We start from the raw sequence: 14,686 nt of genomic DNA, 5'->3' as shown, positions 1-14,686 counted from the left end.
CTTATGCTATTCACAAAGAGAGCTACGCAAGACCCGCGGCTGTCAGTCATCATAATATAAGACGTCAAAACCCGTTTTTCAACCTCAAATAACTTATTCAAAAACAAACTTCACAGAAAAATTAACACTTGAACACAATGTAGGGTGATAATAACTAATGATCACAGCAGAGTTTAGGTTTGGAAAAAAACATGTGACAAGCATTTTAGGCATTGTTAGGATAAGAATGTGGTGCTGCTTTGTCCTTCCACTCAAGCTCCTCAGGCCTGAGGCCACATTTTGAGATGACCACCAGGGGTCATCATTATAAAGTTATTGTTACATGTTTTGTTTATAGGTGTGTAACTTGTTTACAATGAAATGTTGCATTTTTGTCATCTACCTCTCATGCTCAAAACAATATGCTCAGGCTGAAATGTTGCACTTTGTTGTTAGTATTCTGTGCTACATTTACCTCTGGAGTTCCCATCTAATGAGTCAGCCAGACTTTTTTTTTTGGTCCGTGTTTAAAAATAAATACATTGACATGTGATTTTGTTGTTCTGTTTTTGTTTTGCCAGTGCCATAAAGCCACAATGCTTGGGGATCGGTGGTGTTTTACATATTTGAAAAGAAAATATTGTACTATCACTTTAGAATTGGCTTCTGTAAATCATAAAATATCCACAACAAATATTTACCGTAGAAACAAATCATATAGTTCCTACACTGTATCAGTACACAGTAATAAAATGATAATGTTTTGAATCGAATTGTAACCTGTGTCTCGAGATGCATATCTAATCGTTTATCACAAGGAGATGTGCAACCCTAGTACCGACCAAATTCCTTTGGTACTACCTGATACAAATTCACGGAAAATCAAGCGGTACAATTTTTTCGGACCTAAATGCAGCCTTGTGACTGTGAGAGAATGGAAGAGTTGAAATTCCATGCAGGACATGAACATAACATTTGTTGTCAGAGTGTGTGTGTGTGTGTGTGTGTGTGTGTGTGTGTGTGTGTGTGGGTGCGTGACCCTTTAACTGCGAATGAATGCCCGAGTTGCTCGACCAATGTGCGGAGTGAGAAAGCGTGTGTGCACGGAGCAGATCAATTAAAAGCTGTATGCCGTTTTTAGTGATTGGTAAAATAAATGTTGCAGCTGTTGAATGAAACCAGATTCCCATGTCATACTCAGTGACTGCTGTGAAGCAACTACAAGAGAATTCCTGTGTCAACCACCGCCCTGAAACTGACAGAAGTATCCGCTATGAAAGTGAAAGTAAACGGGAGGCATCGCTCTGCTTTAGGACTCTCACCTTTAACATGCTCCGGTAGAATAAACAAAACAAACGCACACACACAAACAAACACACACACACAGGCACTAACAGCAGATGCTGTCCCCACTTTCAGAGCCAGTAGACTGGGGATGAAGTCCGGCGCTCAGCCGCTTTGCTCCAACCAATCGACATTTTTGCATAGGTTTTCACCTTTGTGCACAAATGTGAGTGAAATAAAGCTGTGTCACGTACAGCAAACAACTCTTCGGTGTGACTTAGACGATAAAACAATGCAATGGGAGCATCTAGTGTCATCACAACAATAACGTCATTGATTGGATCTGCAAATTATGACATTACAGTCGATCACATTAACTGCATAAAATGCAAAATATTGGCCGATCTGATATGGCCGATCTGATATAGCCGATCAGATCAGTGTAAAGCCTTGTCTGCAGCCGCCTGTGGGTTAGCGTGCACACGCGACTCGGGGTTTGGCCACATCCTGGGCTTTATTCAGGGGAGTGTCTGTTCAGGACATTTGTACTGCGGCGAGTTGGTCCTCGCTCCTCACGTTTGTCTGTTTTTATATGCAGGACGTCTCAGCTCTGTGCATGGCACGAGCAGTTTTGCTATCCTGATCGGAACAGTGCTTGCTCTGTGGGCTGGTGTACGCGCAATAAGCTTGTCTGCAATATGGGAGCTACCGCATCCCATAGTAAGACACTGAAAGAAATATTATGAAAGAGAACTTTAGGTTATTTACATAACCCCGATTCTCTGATTAATATGAGTGAAATGTCTCACCAGACAACCCTTCTTGCTTGGGCGAGTGAGAAGCGGTGCTTATTTTGAATGATGTAGTATCCTCTGCAGGCGCTACTTATGGAAGGTAGGTGGGACTACCTGCAGCAAATAGATACGTTTCACCAGCCAATCAGGATTGGCGTCATGAGATTGTTGCTTCTGAGGGATGCAGCAGGGACGTGCATCCCATAGTGAAACATCTCACTCATATTAATCAGAGAACAGGGGTTACGTGAATAACCCAAAGTTTAATTTAACTTTAACTCAGGACATACATAGTTACTCTGGCTATGACCGTTTCAGCGCAATATGAATATAAAAAATACAGAGAATCCATAACATTTTGGTATGTAGTAGATGTTTTTAAATACGATATACATGTATCATCTAAAGGTTTAAAAAAAAAAATAGATTCTGCAATATATCGCAATATTTCACCGCTCATTCATTGTATCAATCCAAAAAATGTCCAAATCTATTTTTTCTAGTCATGTTTTTTTCACCAAAAAACCATTTAATTGTGGAAACATATACATAGCACGTAAGTTCGGAAGTTGATAGCACTTTATCTTCGTAAAACATACTGTATGTGGTTACTTTTTTAAAAACTTAACAGAATCAGAATCTATTGTAGAAGCAAATGTTAAACATTTTTATAAAATGTAATTTGACAGTTTGATAAACATACCACTTAGTTTTTATATTGGTACATGAATTACAGTTAGTTATCATTTACTTGCTCTCACAAGTAAAAAAAAAAAAAATTAAATAATTTGTATTTCATATCATTTTATACTTGTAAAGGTGAAATTTGCAATTCATGATATTGTGGCATTTCGCGATGCATATTGTATCGTTTAGTATTGGGATATATCGCATCATATCGCATCGTGACGTGCAAATTGTGAATCGTATCGTTAAATTCATGGCAAATTGGCAATGCACACCCTTAGTATCATCCTTTTCTCATTCTTACCAAAGTGTATCAAACAAGCAGTGTTAAAAGCTGCTGGAAAGGCAGCCTTTAATACATTGTTTAATCATCATTATTATTATTATTATGAACAGCTGTTGCTGTGTAACTATTTCATTACATTTGTTTGATAAAATGAATTAAAATTAAAAAAAAAAAAATTTAAAAAACAGATAAAAAAACGATGATTAAACTTATATTTTTATTGTGTACATGTTGTGTACATGTTTACATTAGTGGCATTATTGTGAAAAAATTGCTAACTAATGTTTGAAAATATTCCTGCTTTGTTTTAAAAGGATTAGATTTCCAGAAAATGACAATTGCAGTTTAACTCTTACTAAACTTTAATGAGGACACATTGTATGATGCCTGATGAGCAATCAGTTGAGAAAGAAGTTACTTGAAGCTGTGCTCACCATCCTATCAAAGAAAAGGTTCCCGTTGCTCGTCTGACTGCTAAGATCACCACCTGTAGAACAGAAACACTTCATTACTTCATGGCTCACAGTGACTCATAATAAAACTAAGTCGCTCACAGACTAATGCACTGTGCACTGTGTTTATCTCAGGTATAGCACTATGGAAATACATCAGGAAATATAACACAACTGCTGCGTGTCATCATAATAATAATAATAATGAGGAGGCTGCCATTTGTTTAAGTGTGGTTACAGATTGTCTGTGTACGAGTACACAAATGAGTGCAACTCAGTCATAAGAAACACATTTAACAACACAAAGATTGAACCTCTTTGACACTGGACACATCACAAGTGTTTATGAACGCCATTTCTATAGAGTTAACCCGCTTTAAAGGGCTGTAAACACAAACCGCAGGTAAATTAACCTTTCCTTAACCTGGAGGAAATGGCACGCAGAGGTGTTAACAAGGCCCCAGCCTGACACTTTTTACAATTAAAAGCAAAAAAAATTAAAAATCCTAGAGGCAACCCGAAAACCTTGAGACATGAGAAAAGAAGAAGAAGAAAGAACACGGGAATGATGAGAATGACAAGTGTGTGAGTCAGTTCTGAACGCTTCTGGGTAAAGGAGGGAGTCAGCAGCAGCGTCGCATGCAAAGCAGAAAAGGGACCACAGTCTCACACCCGTCTGGCACGTCGACAGTCACGACAACAACGACACAGACAAACTCCTGATAACAACCTTTGTGACCTACTCACTGTGTCAAGTGTCAGTCTGTTGTGAAAACAAATTGGCTGAATTTTCATTAAATACATGAATTATGCATTACTCAATGTAAGTAATAACATTAAATTTAAACTAATAATTAGGCCTGGGCATGGGCATTATATTGAAATTCAAGATATATCAAGATTTTGATTTTGGCAAATTACAATATCACCTATAACATTATATTTTTTTTATTTTATAGCTTATTTTGTATTCAAATACTCATTTAAGGAGTAGCTGCTTTTGCTACTTCTCAGAACAGCATTAAAAAGCTCAGTTAAATGGATTTCTGAGTGCGTCTATTTCTCAGACCTTCCCCTCAACAAGCCACACTACAGAACTCACTCACATGTGCTGTCCCTTATAGGAGAAAAATCCAAAAGTGGCTCATATTGTACAGCTGCTTGTTAATAAATGGGCCTGTGTGGCATTTAGCGTCAGCAAATTTAACCCAGAATTGTCTGGTAAGACTTTATTGAGTAAATAACAAGATTCATAATTTATATATACATACGTTTTGAGAATAAATATTGAGATATGAATTCTGGTCCGTATAGCCCAGCCCTACTAATAATATTAAATTTGTAAAATGGCACAGACTGAGTTTCTTTAGTCATTCATTCCTAAGTGAGCTTCCTTTAACTGTTTGCTGAGTAAAAGTGTTGAAAAAGCGCTGATCTGTGGCATTAATTTTAAAGCCACATCATGTCTCAATCACAGCAAATCAGCAACTTTCACTGTATGTTGTATATATGTGTATGTGTAAGAGGTATAATACTGTGACGTTCACACTTTTCCAACGTGTGATCTATCTTCTTGTTCTATTACCAACTATTAAATATTGATCAACACAGTCAGCCTATAGTAGACAATAGTCTACTATGGAGAGTAGACAACATAATTACCCTCAACAGTCTTAACATAAGTTTAAATTCATCTAAACCTAAAGAAACAAAGAGGTTTATAGAACTTACATGTGACACTTCTCACTTCAGGCAATAAAAGTTTGATTATAAAACTTTTTATTGTGAGAAAATAGAAATAAAATACTCTGAAAGCTGAAAAAAATAAAAAAAATAACTATGTTGTAGAGAACAATGAATGTACTGATACAAACTGAGCTGGTGCAGGAATTCCAGGCTTGTGCTTTCTGAACGAATTCTGTGTGAGTGAATGGCTTTATCTGCGTATCTGCATGTGACTGTGTCTGTCCATGAAAACAATGTGTTTGTCAACACAAAACTTACTTAATTATTGTACATTAGTGTTCAAATTGTTGATTAAATATCACATAACTAAATAAAAGGGAATAATAGAAAATTCCTTTTAAAAGGCCTGAAATATACTTAATAAAGACACTCTCCTGAATACAGCACAGTGTATTGTTCAATGAGCAAAAATAAAAAAAGAAAGAAAAATGCAAACATATTCTGCTGCCTGAAAAACAGGGCAGGACAATTTTGTCAAAAAAATAAATAAATAAATAAAATAAAATAAAATCTCAGATTTTTAAAGAAAATTTTGAGTTTTAATTTTTCAATGCTCTTCAAAATGACTGCAGACATCAGATACATTGTCAAAAGTGCAAATTTATTGCTGTGATTGTCCTCAAGAGTTAAAATGCATAGAACAATCCCAAAATAAAAAGTAAATGAGGCTCTGTCATTCAACAATTTCAAGCTTTAACCCAGGTTTAATCAAAAGTGCAACAGCGCCTTCTCAGTAGCTTCAATTTTCTGATTAAGAAATTTGATAACTAGATATTTCATAACATATAACATTACAATTAAAAAAATAATAATAAACTCTTCCCTTAGCATCTCAGAACAGTGCAAATAAATAAATAAACATGCCTGTGGCACACATATAGCCTACTCAAAGGGTAAACACATGTAAACAAAGAGGGGACTGGGTCATATCGCGCTACGGTAACCCACGCGAAAAAATCCAAAAAGACTGTAGTGAGAAAAAATGAATTAATCAATTTAAAAAAATATATATATATATATTTTTTTTTTTAAACTTGAATTTGCTAAATAAAAAACGTTTTACCTACAAATTCGATAAATCGATATTTTTGCCCAGCCCTACTGCTCACACATTTCTAAACCCTAGTGAAATTTGAGAATATGATTTCCCTCTAGGTTTGACACCGTGGTTAGGGCTGAGATGTCCGTCTGACTAAATAAGTATGTAGGTCAGTACTGCAGAGATCAGTACAGGATCCTGTCATTGATTAGAGTTTCTGAGCGATTAGCTGTCATTGAGAAAGACATTATGGCTCTCGGCAAGACGAGATTACTGCAGCATTCCTCCAATGATGCTTTTGAGCAGAGAGGATGTCAATACCCTGAGAGTTGATGATACTGGCATGCAAAGCAACACCTGGGAACATTAACTGGCTTTACTCGTACAGAAACCAGGTTTATGCTGCCTGTGTGAGGCTCTTATCTTTCCAGCAAAGGTCAACTTTGATTTGGCAATAAACTAAAAGGCGATTTCCTAACGTTTCACGGGTTGACTAATCCTGAAAGTTTAATCAAATATCTTACACAACACATCACAAGCACACGCAAACTTGACAGTTTTACATTTGGCTTGTGACTTTTAAAACTTCTCTTTTGTGGAAACTTAAAGGTTTTCCTTGCTAAAATTGATTGTATTCTAACTTTAATTAAAACACCTTTTCTTTGTCTGTTTTTCTTTTTTTCTGCTTCTCTTTCATGTAATTTAACTCATCAAACTGTTTTCTACTTACATATATTACGTGTTTTATTTGGCCTATGGTGTTTCCTCATTTAATACAGCGATTCTCAACCTTTTGAGCCCATGACCGACAAAATAAAGTATCCATAGACCATGGACCCCGACTGTACCTGAAGGTGGTTGAACACAGACATTAACATTGAAAAACAGTCATGTGGAGACAGGGCCATCTATATGGGGGATTAAAGAGGAGAGTTTTTTTGGGGTCCATCCATGAAGTCGCAAAATGATGCTCCATTGTTCTATGAATCTGTAATAACCACTTTTTTTATTTATCTGAATAATATCCACTGTTATCCAGGAAGTTTATTATTATTTGCTCCATAGCATAGCATAGCATAGCATAGCATAGCATAGCATAGCATAGCATAGATTTAGTGAACACTGACAGTTTGCCTCTTATATTGATGTGACGAGTTTGAGCATGAATTATTGAATAAAAAAATAACTACTGTACTTATTAAAACAAATGAGACATTATCAGCCAATATTGGCCATAAAATGTGATACCATTTGACATTGGTATCGATTTTTCCATCGATACGTGATGTTGTTTGAGATACTGTATATATTTCTTTAAAATGGGGCAGTTTTTCCATTACTAAAGTTTAATACTTTTTCTTATTTTGTACAGATGTTTTAGTGCGGCTGCATCATATTATAAGTAGCCTTAACCTATTATATACATGGAGAGATATATCATGTGGCCTAAAATTATGTTGGGGGGGGAGGGGAATCTATTGCATTGGACAATTAAGCTTATATCAACTTATTACTTTATTTTCAACAATGAAAATTAAATACATGAATATACATAAAGAATAATACTTCTCATATTTCAACAGCAAACAACCACTAAATTAATTAGTTTAACCGAGCAAATCCCTTTGATGGACACATACTGGTAACACGCACATTATTTATTATTATTAATATTATTTAGTACTTCTCCATCCTTCCCTACCAGAACACTATCAGCTCAAGCTCTCCCATATGTTTGAATGTTTCATAGAAGAATACTAGATAGACAGGAGGTTGACTATGTGATGGAGTCTGGAAAGCACAGACTCCATCACAGGAATTTTCCTGAATCCGCCTTTTGCAGGAATTGTTTCCAACAGGCTGAGTGTTATTAGGCATTAATGCAATCTGACATCTCAGTGGTTAAAGATCACATAATGATGGTCCTCCATCTTAAACTGGTTCATCACCAACACTCCACCTCATTGTTATGTAAGGGGGTAGCATGCTTGGGCTTGTTAATGTGTGAGGTGGAATTGATTGCCAAGATTGATTGATTTATTGATGTGTTGAGCAAATGACTGAATAAAAGAGGTAATCTTTGGCCGCATATGACTGAACTTTACATTGCTGGAGTATATTTTAAGACTGAATGAACAAATATATAAAAATTGGCATCAGAACTGGAATTAGGAGCAATTAAAAAGAGTGCCTTGGTTTTTATTTTCTTGATTGATAGATATGATCGCTGGACATTACTGACCAAACAATAGATTGCATAGCAGGGATAGTTGTTGGACACAGGGTACTATATCATGACGTAAAATGCAGAATTCATGTTCTGAAATGGAAAAGGCAATCAAACCATTTTAAAAAAAGTATTACTCATTTAAATCTGGCTCTAATGTCACATGGGAATGCCTCACATGCATGTTTTGGGATAAAATCACACATTTCGTAATTCAATTTTTTTGTGCAAAACTTGAGGGTGATGAGGCGTTTGCCGGTAATTACCGTAATTGTTTGACAATTCATGCTTTGGGACCATATCATGCATTTCCATGTTGTTTTTCCTCGGCTGAGTGTTTAGCATGTTGTGCAAATGGACATGTCTTGCGTTCACTAGGGGTGGGAACCTCTGGGTACCTCGCGATACGATACAAAGCTCACAATAACAATTATCTCACGATATGACAATACTGCGATTATCGAAATATTGGTCAGAAATCAATCTATGATAATCTAAGAAATAACGAGAAAAAAAAAAGATTTAATGAAAAACAATTTTTATTTAGATCTCTGAAAGACAATACACTGAAAAAGTGTCCTATGAACAGTGACACTATTTTAGTGCAACATTTCTGTAAATTAATGTCAACATACCAATGTAAATGAATAACTATCTGCAATAGCGCTTTCTGTAAACAAAAAATAGGGTCTTTCTTACCAGTGACACCATTATAGTGCAATATTCCAGTAAACAATATATTGGTTCCTTCAACAAACAAAATTTCTGTGAAGACCTACCGGCACATTTTAGTGATAAAGCAGAAAAAGTTTTGAAAATAAGAAAATAAATCTTAAATCCAAAAAAATAAATAAATAAAAATTAAAAAAAAAAAAAAACTAAAATAATTGATACTTAGCGCGAGCATATCAAGAATCGATAGTGTGAAAAAAATATCGCGATATATCGCCGCACCGAGATATCGTCACACCCTTAGCGTTCACACATAATCTTGCGTGATTTAAGCCCAATAATAATTTACAGAGGGATTTTTTTCAGCAAAATATAGAATCTGGAGAAGCTCTGCTTGAGCAAAGATCATTGCAATTGAAATGAACTAAAAGACTGGTGAGGATGCATATCTCTAATCATAAGATCTCCAGTTCAGTTCTAGGTGACAGATACCACAGCACAGCTCCAGAGGGACAAAAGTACAGACCAGAGGTAATCACAGGATGCTACAGACCAAGTAAAGATGAAGCTTTACACTCCAGTGATTTATTTTATACTGTGACCAAGCTCAGTGTTTTGGACAACAGGACATGCACCAGCTACACCCGCAACACAAGCCCTAATTAATCAATAACACACACAATGCAGATATAATTTATCCATTTGTGACCAACTCCAACACACATGAGTACAGTTATTTTAGGTAAATGAGCCACAGCTGCCCAGACGGACCAGCTAAGTGAACTGAACAGACATTATCTACTCACACAATGGTAGTCCTCTGAGTCTGTGTTAAAGAATATGCAGCGGGATTCGTTACTTGTAAGCTTCGGCTGCTCTCCGTCATTTCCCAACTCAGTAACACTCATTTTTTTTACACTTTGGCGCTGGTTTATTGTTTTTGTTGATGTTAGCTTAGCAGGGACTTCCGGCTTCTACTACGGTGAGCGCGGAGGGACAAACTACACATATTGATATTAAAAAAACTCCACGTTCAGAAATACATTGCGCTAAGAATTACTCTGACAAACATTTAAAGTCATTTATAATCTTTTCAGAATAAACTGTAACTCATCTTAAAAACAGCAACCATATAAAAGCATAATAATTGAGAATATGTTGAAATGATCAGGGTGTTTTCAATAACATGGCTGGGGTTAGTAAATTTTACCTTTTTTTTTTTTTTTTTTTTTTTCGTAAACAGCATTATAAATTACCCAAGTTGTGCCAAAAGCCGTCATGGTAAGGTTTCAGCAACTTGCCGTCTTTTTAGTGTCCATTCCGGTGCCAGTGTTTCATAGTTTACCAATACAGCATCCATGTGATGTAATTAAAATTATGAAAGCTCTAAAAAATAACTAAAACTTGCAACATTGCAATACATTTTTCTCAGAAAAATAAACATTTGTCACAATGCTACTGACCTGTGCAACACTTTTTCAGTTTACATTCCTTACATACACAAAGAATTATGTGGAATATATTTCTGGCACAGGCCCTTGTAGCAAACTAATCATCCAGTGTAAATGACTAATTAATTATCATTATTAATTATAATGTTATTTCAGTCAATAATTCTAGGAGAAAGCTGTATTTACAGTTAAATCCAGATGGTTACCTGTGTTACTTTAAAAACAAAAACTCAAACTGTGTTTGAAGAGAGATTTTTATACCTCAATGTTTATGTACATGCCTATGACTTTGTGGATATGAATGTATGTCCTTACACTTTTTTTTTATATCTTCAGCTGTTCTAGCAGTATTTGTTGTGAATTTGTTCACAAAGCAGGAGGGCAATTATGTTTCATGTTAAATTGTACTTAGTAACTTCATAAGGCTTGTGACTATAGCAAGTATTAATTTCAGGACTTTCAGGAGTCTGGCAGAATACGACCTGTGCAGTACATTTGCTCACCGGTCAGTCAAAATAGTATGTTAAGGTTTATTTCTATTCAAAGTTCAAAATTCAAAGTAAATTTCCAGGAAAATTCTGTCTGAATAAATGAAACCCTAGCATATTATTTCAAAAAAGAAGACAAATTGAACTTTCTGGAATTTTATCGGTCTAAAGTTAAGATGCGTGTGTGGGAAAAGAACCAGCAAACAATTCATGCACACAATATTTACAAAAAACACAAAGGTGTAACCAGGGGTGTGAGCCTGTTAATTGTAGGTTAGCATTCCAGCCTCCTATTTTTTTTTTTTTTACATATACATGAACAAAAACATAAATAAATTGGGGTGAAAAGAAAATTTGATATAGATTTCACCATGTCGGATTCTACAGTTCTAAGAGAATGATGTTGTTCCAGTGTCAAAGGATCAAAAACCCAGTGGACGTAAGAGCTTCATCACAATTTGTCTCATTGTGCTGTCCTCCATTTTGTGTGAGCATAACAGGAAGAGAAACAGAATCAGTCAAAAGAGGGGGCGTTTGCATTTTTTTCCGTGAGCTTTTGTCAGAGTGAAACTCTGGCTGCGCTTTTTGTATTATTTTTTTTGCCAGTTGATAGACGGTTATGAAAAAGCAAACAAAGTTATCTAACAACTACTAACGCACTACAAACAAAAACAAACCACACTTAGAAACGCGCAAAAGAAGCTAGAACCTCTGCCGACAGGGTTGACAGGGTTTTTGCTTAAAAAATAATAAACAAACACAGAAATATATAAAAAGTATAAAAGAATAACAACAAATAGGTTCATTTCCCCCGACGGCTCTTTAGTTTAATTGCTGTGGTGGTTTATTGTGTTCTCAACTGAAACCTAACTAACAGGTATCATTACTGATCCTTCAGGTCACACCTTCTAAAAGATTACATTCTCATTCGTAGCATTCAGTGACAAATATTAGTCTATATGTTTATGAATTATGCATATGTTCAAATAAAAAATGGAATCAGAAGAGTTGCATCTCTGATATGAATTATACTACAACATCTCAGAGCACTTTTGGGGTTGAAATGAAAATGAAGTTTTATTTGGAGCTTGGGTTTTTTTTATACAGGAAAAGAATATCAACACAAGACTTTTGATGTATTTCCGGTGCAATGTTCATTTTTTGAAATCTCTCTGCTTTATATAGAAATAAAGCTTTATCATGCACTGAGTGACTTTTCCAGATAAGCGACAGGGATTGTTGATCAAATAGGGATTCTTGTGTGTTGGATATAGGCTCAAATTTTGACATCTTAATGGGAGAAAAAAACGCAAAACCTCCAAAGAAATGTGTATAAAACCGAGGTGAAGAAGCTGATTTGCAAGTTGTAACTTAATTTATCATTATTGGGTGGTTTAAAACCCTCAAATAGTAATGTAATCCTATATAAACCTTCATTCTTCAATGAGAGAATTGTAAGACTACTTATAAGCTTGTCAGCATATGATTTGCAAATTAAGAGGATATTGTTAACGTTGTTTGTGGGTGACTTATTGAGTCTCGAATAAAGGTTTATTTTATTCATAGGCCTGAAATGTGGGTGTGTGAAGAGACAAATTCAGCTGTACTCGTGGTTTAAAGAACCAAACATTGAAAACAGAACACTTCATCTTAGGCTCATATAAAACGTTTATTTTAGAAAGACATTTCTGTAGAAAATTTTGCAGGAGCTGCTTTTTAATAACAAAAGCATTTCCTAAACAGATGGAACATGATATCAGCAAACAGGCTGACTGACAGTAACAATGGCAGCATCTCATGGAAAGTCTCATTATTCTCCACATTGAAGAATTAAGATTGATTCCAGTTCATTGATTCTGTAGGACATCAGGAGATCATGGACAGCTACGACAAGCATCTGCCTCCTTCCAAACAAAACAACAACAAAAAATGACATTTGAAAAACACATCAGACAGAAAAGTTTGATACACTCACACACAGGCTTGTCTACTTGAACTTACTGTCCTCTTTAACATCTCAGAGAGGATGCTGGGTTCATTGGTCAGTATAAGCCCTGGGTGGGGGGCCGTTCAGTAGCAGAACCAGCTGATCATACATATCTACTACTTTTCTAACATTGACAGTAGGTTTGACTCAAATCATACAAAGAAATGTAATAAATTACACTTAAATAATGCATTAAAATACGTTTCAAGTGGTTTATCACTTGATATGAAGACATATGGTCCCTGGGACTACAGTGCAAAACATGAGATTTTGTAGGAACGCTTTCATCCGGGTCAACACACCGATAGTCAACACCACGAAATAGACCAACACCAGAATGAAGCCGTCTTCATCTCCACCATTCAGCGATTAGTCCGTGAGAGGTAGAAGCAGCAATGGGACTTAATGAGTTGAGACAGTTCAACCAGTCCGACTCCCTCCATGCTCAGGGACTCACTGGCCCCAGCCTCCGATGCCGAGTTCTTTCTTGTAGCGCTTGGTGAGACAGTTGGCCTGCTGTGTCAGTTTGGACAGAACACACTGCAGTCCAGTCAGGTGGAACTGCAACTGTTTCTCCAAATCTTCATCCGCGTCATCGTCTCCGTCGTATGATGATGCTGCTGATGATGATGATGATGATGATGATGATGCTGAAGATGACAATGAGGAGTCGTTGGATGCAGATGAGTTGGTGCGGGTGATCCTCATGCTCTCCTTGTGCCTCTCATCAGCTGCAGCACAGCTGAAGCCCCATTCAATGTCACTGCGGATGGACTGAGCAGGCTTGGTAGTAGCTGTACATGTCCCATCGTCCATGTCCGACTTTAAGGAGAACTCGGTCTCCTCGTCCAAAGGGACGTCCCGCAGGAGGCTCGGCACCATGATGGTCTGGTCCATGTTGTTGACCGCACCGATGAAGCGGTTCATGTAGTTGAAGAGATTGTTCTTCTGAATGGGGGCTTCTTCCAGCTGCATCATCATCATCTTGACAGAAGTTTTCAGGTCTTTCACAAGCACAGCTGGCTGGTTGTCTTTCTCCTCTGTGAGTGCCCTGGTTTACTGCTGATCGGATTAAAGTGGCTGCTTGTCGTAATGCTGCAGCTCGGATAGGCTGAGCTGTGTGTGGGATCGGCTTTTCAGTTATTTCAAACTGAGTTTGGAGTGGTGCTTTATATTTCCTCTCTGTGAATCTGCATGTAGGAGGAGGAGTCCCAACCTGTAAGTCCGGATATTTCCAAGTGTAACAAGATCCAATGACCTGAAATAGCACCCAGGAGTTGAAAAACCAGAAAGACTCAACTAAACATGTTTCAATTCAATATAAAAAAAATAATCTATGATCTGTATAAACCCAAAAACACAGTCACATCTTGAGTTTTACTAACCTCTTAATATGCCAAACCACAACTTCTTCGTTAGTCTTGAATTGAAATAAATTACAGATGATACATCACTTACATTCTGTACCGATGAGCCAGGACAGCTGGGAGGGTGCAGGGCTAGGCTGGGACAGAGCGGCATGACCGGTCACATGCATATTCATTAGCTGAGCCATCAGCCCACTGCTCAGGGCTCACTGCAGCCAATCACATAG

The 14,686-nt window shown here is 36.7% G+C and overlaps 2 protein-coding genes across 5 annotated transcripts in view; both read right to left on the bottom strand.

Annotated features, from left to right (window-relative positions):
- LOC114455366 (cyclic AMP receptor-like protein A) overlaps positions 1-10,135 on the bottom strand; it is an 84,734-nt gene extending 74,599 nt beyond the window's left edge. For all 3 annotated transcript variants that reach the window (XM_028436561.1, XM_028436560.1, XM_028436562.1), the window contains exons 1-2: positions 9,973-10,135; positions 3,465-3,517 (exon numbers count right to left, since the gene is read on the bottom strand). In XM_028436561.1, the coding sequence (XP_028292362.1) occupies positions 3,465-3,517; positions 9,973-10,074 (155 nt within the window). In that variant the 5' untranslated portion in view covers positions 10,075-10,135. The remainder of the gene's footprint in view (positions 1-3,464; positions 3,518-9,972) is intronic.
- Positions 10,136-12,749: 2,614 nt separating this feature from the next.
- Positions 12,750-14,686, bottom strand: mid1ip1b (MID1 interacting protein 1b). 2 transcript variants are annotated; one of them, XM_028436106.1, is made up of 2 exons: positions 14,551-14,686; positions 12,750-14,350 (listed from the first exon to the last, which is right to left on the bottom strand). In XM_028436106.1, the coding sequence occupies exon 2, from the start codon at positions 14,074-14,076 to the stop codon at positions 13,546-13,548; it is 531 nt and encodes a 176-aa protein (XP_028291907.1). In that variant the 5' UTR covers positions 14,077-14,350; positions 14,551-14,686; the 3' UTR covers positions 12,750-13,545. The 2 variants fall into 2 exon arrangements, with proteins under 2 accessions (XP_028291907.1, XP_028291906.1); XM_028436105.1 differs by having other exon boundaries at positions 14,478-14,623.

This window comes from Gouania willdenowi, chromosome 21 (assembly GCF_900634775.1).
Source record: "Gouania willdenowi chromosome 21, fGouWil2.1, whole genome shotgun sequence".
Lineage (NCBI taxonomy): Eukaryota > Metazoa > Chordata > Actinopteri > Blenniiformes > Gobiesocidae > Gouania > Gouania willdenowi.
The sequence above is the reverse complement of the archived record's forward strand: the minus strand, read 5'-3'. Positions and strand labels throughout refer to the sequence as shown.